The 21,723-nt window shown below is 42.5% G+C and overlaps 1 protein-coding gene across 8 annotated transcripts in view; it reads left to right on the top strand.

Moving 5' to 3' along the window:
* The window catches only part of plxnb1b (plexin b1b), a 130,006-nt gene that overhangs the window by 84,592 nt on the left and 23,691 nt on the right, over positions 1–21,723 (top strand). For all 8 annotated transcript variants that reach the window (XM_035631523.2, XM_035631527.2, XM_035631525.2 and 5 more), the window contains 16 exons: positions 5,517–5,645; positions 5,944–6,044; positions 7,581–7,713; positions 9,416–9,572; positions 11,375–11,483; positions 14,065–14,173; positions 15,878–16,828; positions 18,465–18,599; positions 18,676–18,798; positions 18,912–19,005; positions 19,148–19,314; positions 19,492–19,643; positions 19,835–19,940; positions 20,727–20,863; positions 21,091–21,267; positions 21,378–21,606. In XM_035631523.2, the coding sequence (XP_035487416.2) occupies positions 5,517–5,645; positions 5,944–6,044; positions 7,581–7,713; positions 9,416–9,572; positions 11,375–11,483; positions 14,065–14,173; positions 15,878–16,828; positions 18,465–18,599; positions 18,676–18,798; positions 18,912–19,005; positions 19,148–19,314; positions 19,492–19,643; positions 19,835–19,940; positions 20,727–20,863; positions 21,091–21,267; positions 21,378–21,606 (3,009 nt within the window). The remainder of the gene's footprint in view (positions 1–5,516; positions 5,646–5,943; positions 6,045–7,580; positions 7,714–9,415; positions 9,573–11,374; positions 11,484–14,064; positions 14,174–15,877; positions 16,829–18,464; positions 18,600–18,675; positions 18,799–18,911; positions 19,006–19,147; positions 19,315–19,491; positions 19,644–19,834; positions 19,941–20,726; positions 20,864–21,090; positions 21,268–21,377; positions 21,607–21,723) is intronic.

Below are 21,723 nucleotides of genomic sequence, written 5' to 3'. Positions count from 1 at the left end.
TGCCTGATGGGTGATGCTTGCTCCACAGTGACAGCTTTTGCCACTCACTGTCATGACTTGGAGGAGGCCCTCCCAAGCCTCTGAGTCCAGCTCTCTTTCCTCCGCTCAGAGCTTTTTAGAAGGGACGGGAGAGAGCACCATGAGGTCCATCATTCATGCAGCACTAGCGCTCCTGCAGCTGGATCTACAACAGTCAGAGCCGGCGCCTGCTTGCGCTTTCTTAAAGCGCACTCCACCCCCTGCCAACTTCACTGTTCCTCCCTCTGATGAATATCTGAGGAAGTTGCATGCAGGCTGGAGGGCACTAAGCCTCTCTCCCACCTTACATCGGATGGCCGAACCCTGGCAACCATGCAGGATATGGAAAAATCCTGTCTTGACCACATACCAGCTATTGAGCCGACTATTGCGTCCCTCATAGTTTCACCTGATGATGCCAGGTGCCCTCGACCACGATGTCAGGTCACTCTTTACCTCTTTTCTAAGGCTTACGACACTGAGGCGCACATTGGGTCATATCTGCAACACTTTATCGCATCTCATGCTTGCCCTCTCAGCTCCTCTGCAGAGGGCTGATGTGGACACACATCACATTGATCTACCCGGTTTCTCGTTTTTCTTTTATTTTCAGCTCAGATCAGCTCTCAAAGCACAGTGTCCGATGGCAACAACCATTCGACCACTTTATACATTGTTTACACTACAGGGGAAAAACAGGGGTAGGGTGTCCACACTGTACAGGATCTTTTTGGAGGCCTCCTATCAGGATCTACCTCTGGACAGAGTGTGGAGACTTGACTGCCCAGATCTGGACTTGGATTTTGATTGAGGGGATGTATGGTTAAACATAAAGGAGGCTTCTCATAATCCCAACCACCAACAGATTCACTATAATTATAGCCCATAGAACATACCTAACTCCGCACAAACTCCACTGCATGAAGGCGATAAATGATTCCTCATGTAGTTTTTGCACTATCAAAGCTCCTGGCACTTTCCTTCACATGGTGTGGGATTGTCCACCAGTGTCACAATTCAGGACTAAAGTGGCATTGATCATGTCAGACTTACTATCTGTAACAATACCAGTGACTGTATTTGGCCTGTTGTTAAATGATTTGTTGAAGCTAAATATCACCAAGATCCAAGTACGCATATCACTGGCAGGCCTGACAGTGGCCAAAAAAAGGATTCGGATTAATAGGGCTGCAGAGACAAGTTTAAACAAACTGGCGCTCCGCAGCGAGTTCTTTTTGATAATGAATAAACTGTAAACTCACAGAATCTCCCCGTTTCCCTCAGTGTGTGTGTGTGTGTGTGTGTGTGTGTGTGTGTGTGTGTGTGTGTGTGTGTGTGTGTGTGTGTGTGTGTGTGTGTGTGTGTGTGTGTGTGTGTGTGTGTGTGTGTGTGTGTGTGTGTTTTTATGTAGGTTTATTTGTATCTATATGTGTACTTGTGTTTATATACATGCTAGGGATGCATCATTTTGTTGGTTGCATTGTCTTGGTGCTTGTAACCATTGACAAACTCCTTAGCTGCCCCCGTCCTTACTTTAATTTATAGTTCTTGTTATCTTTCTTTCTTGTACACATCTCCGTATATTTATAATATTTTGATCGCTCTATGTTGACCCCTTTCCTGTACTATTGACCTTGAGCCTCTGCAGTGGCGGTTGTAGCTTGTATGGTGCCCTGGGCAAAAACACATCCTGAGGCCTTTGGAAAGATATTTATAAAACTGTATTTGTACAATTTTATGCAATCATAGATACCAAAATTATACACAATCAGATTAATCTTAAAATAAAGTACGCTGATTCCCCCACTCATGCAGTCTCTCTCTCTCTGCTGCGTAGTCTCAGTAATTGGTTGTCGCCAGGATGGATGGTCTGTTTTTGAGAAACTATGGGATCAAAGACAGAGGAGTGTTGGACTGCATCGCTGACCTAAAATCCCCCACACACCTGGAGGATTTATTTGACTCAGCATCAGGGAGACATCCCGGCCTGAATGGCCATATTAAGTTCATCACTCCCAATATGACATCCAACATGGGCCATAATGGGAACTCACCCGTCCTCCTGACCTGAATTTTTTCCATGAGGATGATTGCTGTCTTTGTTCCATTAGAGTGAAAATATCTCTCACTTGACTTCTGATAAAATAGTGCTTATTTTCAGGCTCCTGTAAATAATATTAAAGGAGGTTTGAGATACCTGTCGATATCCATCCACCCATCCATTAGCCAATTATCCTTTTAACCCTGTAAAGCCCAAATATATTTTAAAAAATTGGCTATTTTTTTTTCACCTTTCAGATGTTGTTGTAGGAGGCCTCTGATGCAGAAATGAAAGGTTTTTGGAATTTTTTACATTTTAGTAATTTTTTAGGGAAACGTTTTGCAACGCTGGGCATCAGTGGTAGCAGGAGTTCTGTTTTTGCACTCACAGTCTGAATGAATATACAGAACTACTAAGGGATTATTTACAGACTTGTTTGCTCATTTAACCCCATAACAAAATACATCATGAATAATCATCACACAACATTCATATTTTTTTTTAATAATAATTTATTCATTAAAAAAATGGGGGAAAAATTCTAAATTTTCTAAAAATATTAACAAAACTCAATGACCTGAATGAAAGCTTTGACATAGACCAAGTGTTCCACCAGGTTCAATTGCAGTGACAGTCCCAAAGACAGTTCTTCTCCTTTTTTTTACGGACATTGCACTTGCTGCAGAGTGTTGGTGAATCCTTCATCCAAGTGTCTGAAGCGTCCTCTCTTCATCTTCACAGTGAAATGTGCGATCATGTCCTTGCGTATATCCACTAAGGTGGTGCACAGAAGTCCTCTTGGCTGTGACCTTATATTTGGTGGACTCGAATCACCTGAGGACAGTCTCTTCTGAGCAGTCAAAGGGCTCCTTGATGGCACTGTCTGTGTTACTGGGCTCCCTTTGCCTGAAGAATGTTGTCCTCTTTGGTGTGTTGACAGTTGTGTTTACCAGGATGAGAGAGGATGTTAGTTGTGCCTGGAACAGTCTCCTGTTCAGTATCTCTTTCCTTGGAATGTTGAGGGCTTTGCAGTCCCACTTGTAGAGGAACCAGATGTAAACCACCGCGAGGATGATAGTGCGCCTGAAGATGAAAATGTACCAGCGCCGCAATGTCATGGGGAACTTGTATTTGACTACAAATTAGTCCAAAAAAATTAATGTAGGTTTGGTGGCTTTGTCCCATCGCTAAATAAACAACACCTGACAATCCAAGTTCAGATTTGGCTCGTACTCCGTTGACACTTCAAGTGACAGATCTTGTCAGAGATTTTAGTTTTTTAACCACAATTAGAACCCCCGTGTGTGTGGCTGGCCTTGCATGTATTGTTAAGTTTAGATGAATGTCCCCTTGAAAGGAATCACAGAGTTGTGCTAGTCGGGTACCACTTGCAGCCCATTCGCACCTGTCCCTGAACAAAGCAACAACCATCCCCCAGAGCACTTGCATCCCACACGCAACAAGCAACTATTTGGGCGAACAAACAAAGCCCAGGATCAGTGAATTACGTTTTTTAACTGATACGATACAGATGCAACTTTCTTCTACAGAGAATCAACCAGAAATTGTATAAACTCAAAATTGGAACTTGTAATTGTAACAAGATACATTTAGAATTCAGGAATAATCAAAAGGATTATATATATATTTGTATTTTGGGAACATGTGAGAAGTGCAATATCCCCACGTAATGTGTAAGGTGCACAGGCTATTTTGACTACCACTCTCACTCAGTGTTGTAAAATTGCAACATGGACATAACAACCTAAAACTCTCATTTGATGAATGTATTCCACAGTAACTTGGTATCTACCAGTTCTAGACATTGTAATAAACACACAAAAAATATATCAGGCATTTTACTTACTTTAGTCTTGATTTATAAAATGTTGCGTGAGTTCATGGCCATGTAACAATAACAATGTGGGGCTAAACAAAAGGAATCATTGACTATGTCAATGTGGTTCTTTAGGGGAGAAAAACATTTACAGATATATTTCTAGGACAGCTAAAAGTGATGTTGCAAAATTGCAACAGTGGGCCTCACAGGGTTAAGGGTGGCAGGGGGGGCTTGAGCCAGTCCCGGCACACCCGGGACAGGTCGACAGCCCATCACAGGGGCGACACACAACCATTCACACTCAGATCACACCTACTTTGTTTCCAATTATTATTTAAAATTTTGTGAAAAGGTTCACTTGGATTCAAGGATAAACTGATTTCATTTTGGAGAGTCAAATGTTCTAGCCTGGCGTAGCCAGACTAATACTCAAATGCATATTAGTCTGGGACCTCGGTTCATTTTCGAGAGGCGTTACCAACGGATGCAGAGCAAAATGCTTCTGGACACAATTGGACAGACCTGCAACCAGTAAACCAAAGACTCATGTAGCGTCTGTTCAGCGATGCTAAAATGTCAACAGACTAGAGCATAGAGGAGATGTCTTTGATAATTATTCCACAATTACTTGCCCGAATTGTGGCCGTTTTTGTGGGAGAAATTTGAAAATATAAGGAACTTTTAGTCAAATGCTCGTTAATCAGTGGCAACATTGGTTGTCTCATCCCAATGGAGGGGATCCAGACCAAGTCTGGCAGAGCAAATGAAATTAGATCCCAGAATTTGTCTTGGTCCCGGGCTACGAAAGTTCAAGGTCACTGTGATTTCACCGAACAGGTCCAACCCACATTTTTGACCAAACCTCAAGAATTCAAATGCCAGTTATGACAGAAATTCACACACATGCCTAAAAGGATAAAATAGTAAAGTAAGTTGTCGAAGGTCAACTATTTTGGGCCGTAACACCATAATTCAGGAACAGAAGGGGAGTTTTCCTCCAACTTGAGATTTTCGTGGAGGCAAACAACCACAAGGCTGTAATTTTAACGAGAAATCTCCACTTGGCATCAACATTGTTGTTGTCCTTTGAAATAAAAGTTTGACAAAACAACCCAACGCAAGCACCACTTATACATTTTTTTTGAGCTGTCAGCTGTATAACATTGTTAAATTAAATCCTTATTTTTTCCTGTGTGGTTGGATCATTTAAAATATGCCATAATGGTGTTCACATTTTCTGTTGCTGCTCACTGAGTTTATTTGTCCATTGATACGTAATAATAACATTCAGAGCAGCAGTTAATTGATTAATGGATTAGTTATTGAATACTAAATTAATCACCAACTATTTTGATAATCAATTAATCGGTATTAATGGTTTTTATGAAGAAAAAAAATCGACATTTTATGATTTCAGCTTCTTAAATGGAGATTTAATTGAATATGTTCTGGTTTCTTTGCTCCTCTATGGACAAAAGCAAAACATCATCTCAGGGTTTAGAAAACATGTCACATCTTATGGACAAACAACAAATCGATTCATAGAGAAAATAATCCAAAATGAAACTAATCATTAGTTGCAGCCCTAATAACGTTGCTTTGTGTGCATTTCCTCAGGTGTTCCTTGGGCCAAACGGTGAGGTGGAGGAGTACTCTGTCATCTCCATCCAGCAGAATGCAGCCATCAGCTCAGACCTCATCCTCGACCAGAAAGAGGAACATCTTTTCATCATGACCCATAACATGGTACGTCCATGCACACAGAGGGTGCAACATGCAGCAACTGGACTTGTGTGGTCACATTTAATGGTTTTCCTGTATCGTAGTAATAAAGCTAAAGAAAAATTATATACTTTCCGCCCTAATTCTTCCTCCTCCACTTAGGCCGTCGGTAGTTGGGATTATTTAAATGACCATATTTCATTAATCATTTTGCATTGTTCCACTGAGGAAAGTGGGTCACATATTCTTTGTAATCAGATTTTTGGGAGATTAGTGTCGATGTCCTGCACGACTGAACATGATTGTGTTGACCTGGTTGCAGCTGCAGAAGAGGCCGGTGGCTGAATGCCAACAGCACCCGGACTGCCACTCCTGCCTGCTGTCCCACGACCCCTACTGTGGCTGGTGTGTCCTGGAGGGAAGGTGAGATAAGCCCGCCCTGCACATGTCCTCATCCAGCAAAAAAGATTCATTTCCGGTACTGTGCAATTTAAGTGAACAAATTAACTAATTAATTTGTGACATCAAATCAAGATATAATATGAAACTTAACTTACTGGTCGCAGCAATCAGCAAGTCTCCTAGAACCTAGACACTCAAGCACAGGAAGAGCGAGTGGATAATTTTTACCAGAATAGAACATTATTAAGCATAAGATGAAATTTATACAGAAATAACAATAATATGGTAATGCTTAAAGCACAACTAAATTCAGGGAACTGACTCTGTCTAGTTTTCTGACATTAGCAAAGCTGTAAGCTGTAGCTGCCAAGTGTGTCTGAGTGACAGAGCGTCATGAATATAACTTTTCATTTCAAAGATGAAGATGAACATTTAGTTTTCGACTACAAAGCAATTTATGAGAAAGATTGATTATTGTTGAATTTTTGACTACACTTGTTGGGGCTCGAACCAGCAGCCTTGAGTATAGGAGACGGACAAGCTTACCACAAGGCCAAAACCCCTGAATCGTAGCATCTTTTGCTAGCATGTGTCTTAAGGTGTCGGGGAGTGACACTTACAAACTGCACACACAGTGTTTTGTGGTGCAGGGGGTTTTTTGGTCTTCAATTTTCAGAACCAGATTTTTCGGCGCGCACACAGAACCTACAGCTAGCAGACGTAAAAATGGTATTGGATTAAAATAGTTTACTGCCCCTTTAAGAAGTAACATTGTCTAATTTTAAATGGCAGATGCAGTTTGTGGTCTGTAGACTGAGCACCACAGCAACACTGTCAGTTTACACAAATGTTGGCTGACGTACGCCACTGTATTATATTATAATCTGTGATATGAATGAATGACTCCTGATGTGAAATGTCTGTTTAGACAGGTCTAGTTGAAATACTTTTACTGAAATAAAAATAAACAAAAAACGTACCAAACAAAGTGCCAGCTTGTAGTTAAGTATCAGCAGACACTTGTTGTGCAAGGGAGACTGAGTTAGTTCCAGGGGTATTGTGTTTGAGACTGATGAAAGGAATCTACCACATCACTTCTCTGTCACAAGGTACTACACCACATCTGTGCCTCCTCTCTAATCTGCCTCACCACCTGGCCTCCCACCTGGAGCGTTCCCTCCTCTCTCTGTGTTTACCCCCCCCACACACACACATTTTCTTCCTACTTCCTGGCTAATAATCCTCTTGCATTTATTCTTTTTTGACTCAGGTTGTCTTTCCTAGTATTGCATTTTCTATTTTTTTCACACATTCCTTACATTGGATGCTGTTTCTTTTTGGTCCAGCTAGAGTGGAAACCAGACTTCTCAGATACTTAGAAAAGCTTGTTAACAATCCAGGAAGCAGCTGGTGTGTAGTTTTACAATTCCAGCATGATTTATGGATTAGCAGTATGTACTGAAGTTGGCTTTTCATGGTTTAATTTGAGTGAAAGATGTAGTTTGAGAGCATGTCATGTGATGTAATAGTGGAGCCATGGTGGTGTTTTCCCTACAGGTGTGTGTTGCAGTCACAGTGCGCTCGTTGGAACCTGCCAGGTCAGTGGCTGTGGAGCTTCGACATGGAGCAGCAGTGTCTGACCGTCCAGGACCTCAACCCCTCGAACATCAGCAGGGAGGAGAGCAGGATGGTAAGACTGCAATGCACTTATCTGTACATACCCTTAGAAAGGGTTTGGAGAACATATGGATCTTTTTTGCAGATTCTTTAAACAGAAACATTTTTTGTTTGGTTTCTGTTGACTGCAGATTAAGATAAAATTATTCAACTCAAGCACCAACAAGCTTCTTTTTTTTTTTAAGCGCCACTGATTCCTGCTCTGATGGTACAGTTTATCCATGGTCATATTCTGCCTGTACATGCTCCCACATACCAAAGTAGCAAACGGATCTCATCCCACAATCCCTGGGATCAGATGAGCTTTGATAAGGTTTACGCTGACTGGTGGTACACTTTGTGTGGATATATGAGTTTAAGTTACAGGGAAACTAGAGAAGATTGTGATCAGAGACTGTCCAGGTGTAGTAGTATAGCACATAGTAGTATATGTGAAAGATGGTGCATATGGGCTGCAGCAGAGACACAACATACATACTCCTTCTATAACTGAGGGTGTAAATTATACCAGTTTGGATAAAACTTTTTTCCTAATATGATACAAGTAGCTCAACAGGCAAAGAGTTTGGTGAGTTTTCTTATTGGGTATAGCTAGTATATAATTTCATGGATGATGTTATAGCCTGTGACGGCTTGTTCCCATTTTATGAAAGGGGAACGGTAATTCCGTGTGACTAGGCACAGCCTCTGCCAGCCTTATCTCCTGAGATGGGCTGTTCCAAAGTCGAGGGCCCCTGATGGAGAAAGCTCGGTCACCCTTAGATTTGAGCCTCGACTTTGGAACAATTAGTAAAGACCCACCGAGGATCTAAGGCTGCGAGCTGGGGGATGTAGGGGATCAGCATTTCATTCATATAGATTGGAACAAGACCAAGCTAATTCTAAAATGGACGGGGAGCCATGAAGTCAAGCTAAAACAGGGGTTATGTGATGCCGTCTATTAAAACCAGTGAGAAGTCTAGTTTCGGACCAGTTGGAGGCGGGCAAGGGATTTTTTGTTGACACCAGAGAGGAGGGAGTTGCTTAATTGGTGGAAGGTCCTATACGCTACTCTGCATGTCAGGACTAAAGCCAAGTCATGAAGTCCAAGGAACTCTGTGTAGAGATGTGTAAATAAAATGATGTGGCGACACACAGACCAGGGGAAGGATATAAAAATATTTCTGAATGTTTGAGTGCCCCCAGCAGCACAGTGGCCTCAGGAATCCTCTTTGAGTTTCCCATCTTCCCTCAACTCAAACTTCATCTGCAGGGAATGCAGTGCAGAAATGTCACACAAAATACAATGTTGAATAATACGTCCAAGAGTTTGTGTCATTCATGTTCCCGTAGCTGGGAATTGTAGTTTTCCAATCAAATTATTTTTCATTGACATTTACAGGTGAGTAGATGATGTGATTTATGCTTCAGACCATCCAATCACTTACTGTCATTTTGACTTTCACTGTCCTCTGCAGAAGCCCATATGTGGACTCACTAATGCTGCTTTCTCTGTCCAGTAACTCTGGATCCCTGTTCAAATATTCTGATTCTATTCAGTGTTTGTCTGTTGTCCACCAATTTGCCATCACACTCATGTGTTTAAGCACCGACAAATGTGATTTAGATGTGGTTTTAATCTCATTTGCAAACATGGGAGCCTGTATGGATATGTCTGTCTGAAGTGATCTAGCGTCAGTCATCTGAGCCAGTGTCACGGTTTCTTCTTCCCTCAGGTGTCTTTGTCAGTCCCAGGTCTCCCAGTGTTAGAGAGGGATGAGTCCTACTCCTGCTTCTTCCAGGACAGCCACGGTCCTGCCACTGTCACCAAAACAGGTGTCACCTGCCAGTCGCCCAACACCGGCAGAGTACCCACAGTTCCTCCGGGACATGGTAAGCGTGCTTTAATGCCACAGTTTAGTTTCTGGCTTGAACTTTGTGATTGTAGGATTTGGTAGCATTCTGTGATGAGATTTATCTGTCTGTCTGTCTGTCTGTCTGTCTGTCTGTCTGTCTGTCTGTCTGTCGGTGTGTGTGTGTGTGTGTGTGTGCGCGTGTGTGTGTGTGTGTGTGTGTGTGTGTGTGTGTGTGTGTGTGTGTGTGTGTGTGTGTGTGTGTGTGTGTGTGTGTGTGTGTGTGTGTGTGTGTGTGTGTGTGTGTGTGTGTGTGTGTGTGTGTGTGTGTCAGCAGACATACCTAACATGTATACAGTCCAGGAATCTAAGTTAAACCAATCCATTTTAGCCAGTTATAAAAAGCAGGGAGTAATCTGTAATTTTAAACATTCATCCATTAGCTAAACAGATTATCCTTTGAGGATCGTGCACACGGGGGGGTGGGTGCTGTGGCCAAATCCAGCTGACATTCAACAAGAGGTGGGGTACATCCTTGACCGGTTAAAGGTTAAAGCATACAGCTCCCCCATAAATCAGTTTCATCTAGAGATGCTTTGATATGTGCTTTAGTTTTATTAGTGGGTTGATTGTTTAGCATGCTGAGAGAAGTTTGTTTGTTGTAATAAGTCAGTGACAATGACACAAAAAGATAAAAGGGGCCTTTAAATTAAAAAAATGCAAGACTCTACAGAGGTCACACTCACCCAAACAAGCATGATTTGTATGTCTCTATGTGCCTCTCTCGCTCACGCACACGCACACACACTGATTTCCATGCCTGCATTCCTGAAACTTGCAGCTTGTTGTAGTTCTCAGGGTGCAGGGCTCAGGCAGAATCATCCTGGGGATTTATTGAGATGTGGACACAGGCTGTATTAAAGGATCGGGCGGTGGCTTACCTTTACTTAAAGAGGGTTAGTGTCAGCACTCACTTAATAAAAGAGGGAGCTCTGGGCCTGTAAGGGCAACTGACGTTTTCAAATTGAAGATCAAATTCTCACCTCACTCCTGCCTTTCAACAATGTTTTTGTATCATGTGTAAGTGCAAAATGTTGACTGCCAAGGTCACTGCTCAGCTGCTTTGAAGCATTGAATGTAAAAATGTATGAATACTTAGCAGTGAAGAAATAAAATAGCATAAAAAATACATGTATTTTTATCAGCCTGAGTCACAATAGTATGAAACAGAGAGTAGCCCATTTTACTGTGGGTGCACTCCTTAGCCAAGATTATACTTGTGCGCACTCTTTTCTCGTGCTGTAAGGGATTGTTACCAACATTTCAGGTGTGCCCACTACAGAGTGAACTCAAGATAAAGAGACTCAGATAATCTGGATATAGATTATCTTCCTGTTGTTCCTGTTCCTCTATCTCAGCAGCATTTTGTTGAGCACAGTGAGAAAATGTAAGACCCAGAATTTTCCTGACTGAGTAACAAGGGTCACATATTCTAACAAGTTGCCTCATGCAACTCCCACTTTTCTTCTCCTCATTGAGCACCTGTTGAGAGGAGAGAAGTGTCACTGTGTTTATGTCTGCACTCTCCTAGGCTGAGGATGGATGGTGCACATTTATTAGGCCTCTGTGTTTTGGCTGCCTGGACCAGACCCTCTCCCACATGCAGTCGCTGTGTTTTGAGGAACATTGTACTGATCCCAAACTTTCTTAATTTAGAGACGATAATCCTGACCAAATATTTTCAGAGCCCCCCTCGCTGGACTCTGTGCTGATGTAACCATGTGTTGTTTTCAGCTCTTCCTCATGCTGCCTCTCTCTCTCTCTGTTTCTTTTTTTTGTCAGACTTTGTCAGAGTCACATTGTCTCTTCGTTTTGGCGATGTCACCGTCACAGAAAGGGATTTCATCTTCTACGACTGCATGGCTGTTAAGCAGCTGTCTGGCAGCATGCCGTGAGTTACCACTGTGGATTTATTAGTTCTGCTCTCCTTGTATCCTCCTGACCTGCTCTGCTCATTTGACTGCAGCAGACTCTGTATCCTGGTTGTTCTTTGTCTCGCCAGCAGTTTGCCTTTCACCAGTCGATCTCATGTCCATTTTTCAATTTCTTCTTCCTGCTCTCCTACATTTAATTCTTTCCCCCGAACTTGTGACCCTGTACTCATAGCTCTGTAAAATTCTCTCTTTATCTTTCATGTCCGTGTATCTCAGCTTACACACTCACCAAGTATTTTATTGGAAACTACTGTACACCTGCTTATTCTTTCAGCCAATCATGTGGCAGCAGTAAAATATATAGAATCCTGCAGATACTGGCCAGGAGCTTTAGTTATTGTTCACACCAAACATTAGGATGGAGAGCAAAACAGATCTCAGTGTCTTTGACTGTGACATGATTATTGTTTTGAGTTTTTACAAAAAATGTGATATCTTGAGATCTTTTAACACAACAGTCTCTAGATTTGTTTTTACACAAAATGCAGCCATAAACAAACACCCAGTAGCAACAGTTCTGTTGATGAGTGAGGTCAGCTGGTCAGAAAAATCTATTGGTTGCCACGCCTTTTCAAACATGTAGCCAACATGGTGACCTGTTAAGAAGTGTCCAGCGTTGTACACTCAACCATCCGTGCACTGTATATGCATCAGTGTGAACGTATTTATGCATTTATTTGATATTTAATAATATTTTATATAAAAAATTAAAAAAACAGATTCATCAAACTCTCTTAACTACACAAACTGAAAAGGCTTGTTTAAGCCTCATTAGTTTTACCTTCATCAGCTTAATCAACCCATGCTAGTTGAGAGCTGTACTGCAGACATGAAGAGTAAAATGTTTGGCATGAAGTTAGCTGCTAAAAAAAGTATCATTTGGGATTAACGGGTTCCATAGACAGGGGGAGCAGTCAAAAGCACGTGACAGTCATGGAGATGGACTTGTGATATCACACTGTCTACTAGACGGCGATTCCTGAAAAATCCTGCGGCAGCTGTCAGAGTGAGAGAATTTTTAAAACAACTTCTAAACTCTAGTCTTTAACTTTTTGTGTCCAAATGCCAGTAAAATCATAAAATTACTCTTTTAGACCTCACAGTTAATTGGAAACCCATGGTAGTGATTATATGGTGAGTTCAATATGTCTGACTTAATCAATTTTGGTTCATACCAAAGAGGACTTTTTAAGAACTAGGACAGTTTTTAATTCTGCCAGTTTTTTTTTAAAGCGCATGTGAACAAATGTGTGCAGAAGAGTTGTTCTCACTGAGGCCCAGTGATCATTTGAGGAGTGATTTTAATTAATTGTAATGTTTGAAAAAAATAACACTCACAGTGAGCTCAAAAGCAATCTATGATCCAAATGTATCTGTTAATTAGGGAAAATGTTCTGGCAAATTATTTCTTTTTTATGTTGTTTCAAACAAGTTAACCATTTTAAAATTAAAAACACAAGCACTTAATCACTAATGTAAGTATTGCTCATACTGATAAAGCAAGCAAAAGTGCCTTGTGTTCCTACCAATTGTTTTTCTGACCATGTGATCACATAGCAGTTACGGTGCACCGCGGTTCTTTCTCTTTTCTTTTTTTTATTTCTTTTTTAGAAATAAAGTGAATAAGGATGCCCCAAACTGATATGATGTTGTAAAAAGTTATCGGATAAGTAAAGAATATAGTTAAATAGTGTAGTTAAATATTACAATCAGGGAGTAAAAAGAAATATAAAGTTTGTACTTTTCCCCTTTACCTCCACATACTCAGTTGATTCATTAAGTTAAAAACTTTTAACATTTTTATTTTCCAACTATTTTATAGGTCCACATTAAATCCGTTACAGAAGAGAAGATGAAGGGAATGTGTAGCTCAGAAGCTGAAATAAAAGCACTGGTAGCTGAGCAGCAACCTTTACAGCTATCTAATGCTAACTTTTGCCATGAAGCTTCACCAGCCTGTGCATGTAATTAGTTTAGATTTATTTACAACAGGATTAAAACGTAGTAGTTCTGTTTGCTGCTGCAAATGAACAGTTTGCAGTGAACTGGTTCCTGTGAAAGAGGAAACATGGAGAAAAAAACACGTTTGTTTTTGTTGTTTTTGTAAATGAAACATGTATGAAATTGAGCCCATGTCAGATTTGATGAAAACATTTTACCTTCTCAACATCATCGTGAATACTTGCTTCACTTTGTTTCCACAGATGCTCGCTCTACCAGACTATCTCTCTTCCCTGTCTATTCCAACCACTCTGATAAGAAACTGAGGCTCGATTCATTTTGACCACTGACCTTTCTTACCACTGATTGCCGGCAGATTTACAGTAATTGGATTAGTTTGTGTGGTACAGCAAACTCTTTGTCTAGACCTATCTACCCTTGTTTCCTATCACGTCTCTGATTTTTAGATATAAAGCCCACTCAAGTCCTATTAACTTTCCCCTCAGAGCTCCTCACCCTGACTCATTGTTTACATCCCCCTTGCTAAAAACCATGTTCATGTCTTTAAGCCCTACTTTCTGTCATTTCTCTTTGCAGTTGCCATGGTTGTGTTTTGAGCCAGTGGGGCTGTAACTGGTGTGTTCACCAGCACTTGTGCACCCACAAGCCCACCTGTGAGCAGGGGGTGATCATCTACAACCAACACGTAAGTCACAGCCATGTCATTTTACAGCCGCAGAAGCAGCAGAGTGTCACATGGTCACCTCTCTTTAGAGACAGGAAGGAGGATATTATGTTTCCTAATGGTTCCCTGTGGAGATTTGGTGTAGATATGCACATTTATTTTTAGATGTAAGGGACTTAGTTGTGGTGGATTATAATGAATGAGGCAAACACAGATTTGAATGGATTCATATTTAAAGTTGCAAAATCCTTGCAAAATCCTTTTCCACTAATAACACAAAGTGTTGTTAGTGAAAACAGTAGGTGCAGTTTTCTAATAATGATAATACATTTTATTTATATAGCACTTTTCAAGGTACTCAAAGACACAACAGATAAAAAAATCACATATAAATAAACAGACAATAAAATCACACATTAAAAGGAGTTTTAAAGAGGTGTGTTTTGATTGAGGATTTGAACAGTGATAGGTGGGTGCAGTCATGGATGTGTTTGAGGAGAGAGGTCCAGAGGGTGGGGGCAGCGATGGAGAAGGCTCTGTCGCCCCAAGTTCGGTGCTTGGTCCTGAGTGGTGGAGAGAGCAGGTTGGCATCAGATAAACAAGGCTGCGGGAAGGGGTGTGGTGGTAGATCAGTGCGAGGTAGGAGGGCGCCTGGTTGTGGAGGGCTTTGTAATTGAGCAGAAGGATTTTTAAGTGTTTTTGTTGTGGGACAGGGAGCCAGTGGAGATTCTGGAGGACAGGGATCAGGTCCCAGTATTCTTGGGACAGCAAACAATTGTTGAGCAGAAATATAACAGTATGTTGTATATACGTAGAGCCATGTTGTACATGGCACAAGTAGTTTGTTACACAGCAGCAACTCTTCATGTAACAGCTCGCTTTGGCGGCTCTTGACTTTTCATTGCTCCAAGCTTAATTTAAAAAACACTTACACTGACACTTACATCGATGATGACCACACTGCATGTCCCGTGACTGCTTCACAATAAAAGCGAATGTCAGTGTTTCCGATCATAACACAACAACAACTAAAAACCTACATTGTTTGCATTGCTAGCCAGCTTTATCCCCTTTTCTTCGTTTTGCTGTGGTTTTGCTGTTTTCAGTGTGTCAGTTAGTGAAATGGCATAAAACTCTGACAGGGGTACATATTGTGTTACATAGTGTTTCTACTTACACACATGTATTAGATACAAACAAGGGCAGGGATCCATTCCTACAAAATTTGCTCCATATGTGCTACAATGTCACTGGTACTTGAGGAGGCAGAGAATACGAAAAAAGCAAAACGTCAATATTATTTTAAACACACTCCTTTTAATTTAACGGTTGCACAGTACAGTCACTCATTAAGTTGTAAAACAAAACATGCACTAAATAAAATGGTTCAGCGATGATATTTTCAATTAATATTAATATTTTGAATGAGTTGGTCCATAGTTTTATCAATGTTTAATTCATAGGAACCTGCTCCTTAAATAAATGGTCAGATTTCCTGTCATACATTCATTAATGCTCACAAATATTTTGTTGTGCCTCATTCGTCAATACAAGCCTGCATAGTGTGTAACAACCGTCATTTCTGTGCATGTGTCATAAGCAGCGATAACAGCAGGTTGTGTGTTTAACATCACATTTAAATTCAGTCATTGTTTTTTTTTTTTTTTTTTTATTTCTCTCTCACCCTCTCCTCATTCCCCCCCCCTCCCCTCCCCACTCCTTCAGTTTGAACTCCCCACCTCAGCTCCTTCCCCAACCAAATCTATTAAAGTCATCACAACACCCAGTACCACAACAGCTGCCCCAACATCAACCACCATGACAACCACCACAACACCTTCCACAACAACAACAGCAACTGTCGCTACAACAACAACAACCACCTCAGCCCCCGTCACTGTACCATCCAATCATGAACCAACCACCCCTACCACACCCACTGATCCACCCACAACCACCAGGAGCCCTGAGCTGACCACCCCACCCACCACCCTGCCCCCTCAACTTGCCGCCACCCTGCCACCCACCACAGCAGCCCCGACCTTGCCTCCAACTCCAGAGACCACCACCAGGAAGGAAGAAGAGACTGAAGCGGGAGAACTCGTCGTTGCCACCCATAGTGACACCATAGTTGCTGCCACCACCGTTGTCATGGGGGCTACAGAGTTGGTGCCTGTCACCATGGCTAATGGTGTAAGTGGAGATCTGGACCCAGCAATGCCTCTGATGATCCCGGACACCTCCTCCCTGGAAGTGGTGACGGAGTTGCCCCCGAGTGACACCCAGGAAGCTGAGGGAGCACTGAGCCTGGCCGAGCCTCCAACCATTGCCTCATTCGGCTTCCCCCTACCAACACCTTTCCCTGTGGGCAAACCAGATGACTCTGAGCCTTTCCTCTACCTAGACCTGACCCAGGCACCCATCCTGATGCCCACACAAGACATCGATGCAGGACGCCCAGGCGCTGACTCCGAGGTCCTCCTTTGGCCAGATGAAGAAGTGGATGTTCATGCTGAGGGGGCTGTCCAGTCAGAAAATGACACTGCCACATTTTCAGCTGCCACTGTGTTGTCAGGTGATGGTGAGGTTGACCACGCGCCCCCATCCTACCCCCGCCTGTTGGATACTGACTCAGAGCTGGACTACCAGTATGATCAGGCTGACATCTTCCTCCCGGTGAGTTCAGCCGTCTCCTTACTCCTCCTCTCTTCCTCTTCTACTCTTCTTCTCAAAGCTTCAGCAGCCTCCCAGCGCTCCCGCCTGGACTTTCTCCTCCTGCTATGGGACCAAACTCAAATCAGCTTCCTGCTCTGCCCTTGTTTCCCAGCTCTTTCCCAGAATTGTAATTGACAACATCTAAATAAACAACAAATACACAGATTTTTACAAGCTCTTTTTTAATTGTATTGGCATCACATTCTACATTTTGGGAAAAATGCTGCATATTTACCGTTAATACCATAGCATGTATAGTAACCTGAGAATTCACAGCTCATAATTCTGTTGGCTTAGCCGCAGTTTCATTTTATCTCCATCATCAAAATGATTAGATGAATAGTGTTACTTAACAAGGAAACTGACCCTCTTTAACTTTTATATTTACTAATTTATCAGACTCTTTTATCCAAAGTAATTTACATCTGAGGGACAACACTAGGGTAGTAGGTATAACTATTAGGATGGACATTTCGGCCGAATACTGTTCTCCCATGATTTGCTGGCTTCAGTAACAATCAACTCTGTGGTGAGTATGTTGGGTCAGATTAGCAAGGTCTCTGGATTTCCAGTCCATTGCTTTAATAGGGAGTTGTTTGGAATGTTGTATTTTCGTGTACACTGTCTAAACTTTGAAGGATGCGGCCTCCACTGTGCGGCCAGCCTGGTCTCTTTGTTCTAAAATAATGATCCAGGTGAGCTGGCTTCATTATATAGATTCTGTGGGTGGAGCCACAGTAAGCAGCTGGCCAGGTGAAGGGAAGGTGTGCTTAATCTGTTCAACAAGACAAGGTGCTTGAGATCTAAAGTGCAAAGTGAGTTAATGCCTCGGACACGATTGTCTTGAAATCACAAGTATTTCAGTCGTTGTGCTGTTCACACTATGTGACTCATCGGCGACGGGGGTCACACACTACACAAAGGTGTTGGAAGTTTTTGCTGAAGGGCTTCTCTAGGAGATGAGTCTTCAGGAGATTCTTGAAGACAACTTGTTCCACCATCAAAGAACCAAAGAAGAGAAAAGTCTGCACAGTCTGTGTGATTGACTTGTGTGCAGGGGCAGCAATGCCAGACGACGTTCCCTGGAGGAACGCAGTGGCAACAGACATGAAAAGTGATGGTAAACAGAATGGCTGTCTGCTTTCTTATCTGCTGATAGGAGAATATTAAGGCAGCTATCTCCAGCTTAGTAGCGTTAATGAAACTAAATTTTCAAATTCGGTTTCCCCTCCAGCTGTAGTAGAAAAGAATAGATAGAAAGCATCTACTACAGCAATTTATTCTGGGATTGTATAATTTACAGTATATTACAAAATAACTGACACATACAATACAATACAATACAATATGTATCACATTACAATGACACAGTGTTTGTTATAGATATTAAATGGTGTAGTTAACCTGCTCTGTGCCCCACCTCACTGGATGAATAGGAAATATTTATGTGTGTGTGTGTGTGTGTGTGTGTGTGTGTGTGTGTGTGTGTGTGTGTGTGTGTGTGTGTGTGTGTGTGTGTGTGTGTGTGTGTGTGTGTGTGTGTGTGTGTGTGTGTGTGTGTGTGTGTGTGTGTGTGTGTGTGTGTGTTGAACAACAGGGCCATGAGGGCTCCTTTGTCAGCTGGGGTTCCTCAGCTTGTCCCTGTGTGGAGAAGGTCCGGGGTTCGTCAATGCTCCCTGTCAGAGTGGAGAGGAAGATCACTTTACAGGCCCGCAACCTGCACCTCTATCAGGTACCACTAACACACATCAGATATTATTCTATTTGCCTCGGCAGTGATCTCTAACACAAGTCTTTTGTGTGTTCAGGACACAGAGCTGGACTACGAGTGTGTGTTGGTAATCGAGGGGCAGACGGTGGTGGTGGACGCATACGTTGAAACTGATGACATTTATCCATTCAACTTTGACATCACTTGTCAGCTTCACCAGGTCTGATAATGTGCAGCGACTTATTGTTACACTCTGATGTCTTATGTTGTGACTGTGCAACATGCAGCAGTTGAGTTTACTTGTCTAAATGAAGCCATTTGCTGTTTGACCAGTACACATACTCTGCTCCTGTGGAGGAATACAATGCCATGGTGTATGTGAAGAGGAGGGACACCTTCCATGTGGACAGCTCTACTGATCTTTATGGTGAGTTCAAAGTTAGATTTGACTGTGCTTTTTTAGATTTAATCATTCAACATGTGTCTGTTATCCTCAGCTTGATAACAACACTCAATATCAAGTCATTTAAACAGCGACTGATGCTCTTCTCTGTCTGTTGGGCCATCAGTGACACTGTACAACTGCTCTGTGGGCCGATCAGACTGCAGCCGCTGCCATACAGCTGACCAGAAATATGGCTGTGTGTGGTGTGGCACTGCTCAGGCCAGTTGCCTGTATTCAGACTCCTGCAGTGAATCCATACAACACACCTGCCCTGCCCCCGTCATCCACTCTGTGAGTACAGACCTTTGACCTCTGACTAACCTCTTTTTACGTGTTAAAGCTGAAATAAATTGGCACTTATGAATGAATGAATAATGGCAAATAAAGGCCAAACATCTACAATTGATTTAGTTATTTTCCCTTTTAATTATCTTTTTTTATATATATCTTTTTTTGTACTTGCTGCAGATTGAGCCACTCTCGAGCCTGCTAGAAGGAGGAACCATGGTGACCATCTCAGGCTCCAACCTGGGCCAGAAGACTGAAGACATCCTTGACTCTGTATCTGTAGCTGGGGTTGCCTGCAATGTCATCCCAAACCTCTACGAGGTCTCCTCCAGGTACAGACCGGCTGTTTTTTGTGTTTACATTTTTAAAAAGGGATTCAATAGAATCCAGTATGGATCGAACCGAAATCTCAATACATATTCTAAACCCTGGAGCCCTTGCGTAACTTTGTGTATAATTAAGGGAAAAGAATGGGTCTCACCTGATGATCAGGTAAATGAAAAGTGTAATCTCTGTCTTCCAGGATCGTGTGCAGGACCAAAGCCAGTGGGGGAGAGAAGGTGGGCCATGTGTCTGTGGAAGTGAGCGGAGGAGAGTTTGGCCAATCCAGCCAGACATTCAGCTACCAGGTACATTAGATTCGGTTTAATTACTCTGTATAGGATCAGGTTGTGTTGACCTGAACTTAAGCATATTGAACAAAAATGGAAGCAAAATAGAACAAAAAAAACATCAAACTGACTGTGAGAGTTATAACAAGTAAGAAAAACTAAACTAGTGTCTTATTGAAATTAACACTCATCAGCATGGAACCATACAACAGTTTGCAGTTATTTAAATTTAATTTAATCCCCTGGTTTCTTCTTGAGTTAATAATTTAGTCAGTTCCCAAAATGCGGCGTTACCCCAAACCCCCTTTTTAATTTAGTGATGTGCTTACTTTCATACAAATAGACAGGATATACTAGAGCCACAACAGCTGTCATGTTTGTTTTCAGCCTTGTGTAGGTTATACCAGACGAGAATCGAGGGGGCATAGTTTATTATCATTACAGTAATGTATGACAGTTAAATGATAATGAGCACCTCACCATGAAGACACGTCCTCAAATGCTGATTCTGTACTTCTTTGCTGCGTCAGCTGAGCAGTGTATGTGGTGTGTTGCAGTGGAGTGGCAGTGCTCTCTGGTGGACAAATTGGAAATAAAATGGCCATTTTAAATACCACTTCTCTGCAATGAGCATAAATCCGCCAATAAAATCAGGCTCTGGTGAAAAGCCAGTGCTTAGTCCAATGTGATTCAAAATGCAGGCGCGTTTGTCCTTTCAGCTGATTAATAATGAGCTCCTCTGTGTATGTGAGTGGCTGATGCAAATCTGACAGCCCTCTTCTTCCTTCCTCTCTGTCCTCTCAGGATCCATTTGTGATGGGGGTGTCACCTGAAAGGGGCCCAAAAGCCGGAGGAACATCCCTGACGATCACAGGCCGAAACCTGCTGACCGGCCACCCCTTTGACCTCAGCATCACTGTGGGAGGAGTGCCCTGTAACATGTGAGACACACACACACATGGGGTGGAGATGTTTTGTTGGATGAATGAGGAGCCTGTTGTTAGTTCAAAGCCACATTTAATGTAGATGCTGCTATCGCCCAGTTTCTCAGTCCGACCTCTGACCTCCCTGCACCAAATCGGGATGAGAAAAAACTATTTCACTCTGGGTAAAAGTATCAAATCATTTATTAATCTGTCTCTCCTGTGTGCCTCCTCCTCCCCCTCAGTGTGTCAGAAGTGCGGCGTTCCAGTGTTCAGTGTGTGACAGGCAGCAGTAATAAGACAGGCGATCACCGGATCACCCTGCATTACGGCAGCAGCCAGCGTCACCTCCACACTTCATCCTATCGCTACACCCACAACCCCAACATCACCCACGCCTCGCCAGCTAAGAGCTTCCTGGAGTAAGTTTCACAGGCTGACCTTCAGCCCTCAACTTTCACCTCCGGTTTCCTCCTTGAGAAATTAATAATAGCTTGTTATTGTGAATTTTAAAACTGGTTTCTCTGTTTAGTGGTGGTCGACTTATCTACATGTCAGGCCACAATATGGACGTAGTGCAGGAGCCCCGGATGGTGATTACAGTCTCTCCCTACGAGTCCATTGTCCAGAGCAAAATGAGGAAAAAGAGGAGGCGGAGGACTATAGAGCAGAGGGAGGAGAGAGAGAGGACACCAGGACGGCCGGTCAGGATGGTTCCTGACCCTGTCTGTCCTGGAGACCCACTCTGCTCTGTCAAACAGGTGTGTGACCATTTTTTGAGACAGTGCTAGTATTTTTTACAACTCCTTGCATGCTTGCGACCTGCAAATTTGGCCAATGTGTGTGAGAGGTTGAAGAGTCCAGGAGTGATTGGTCAA

This window comes from Scophthalmus maximus, chromosome 6 (assembly GCF_022379125.1).
Source record: "Scophthalmus maximus strain ysfricsl-2021 chromosome 6, ASM2237912v1, whole genome shotgun sequence".
In the NCBI taxonomy this organism is placed as follows: Eukaryota; Metazoa; Chordata; class Actinopteri; order Pleuronectiformes; family Scophthalmidae; genus Scophthalmus; species Scophthalmus maximus.
This window is presented reverse-complemented; position numbering and strand designations above follow the sequence as displayed.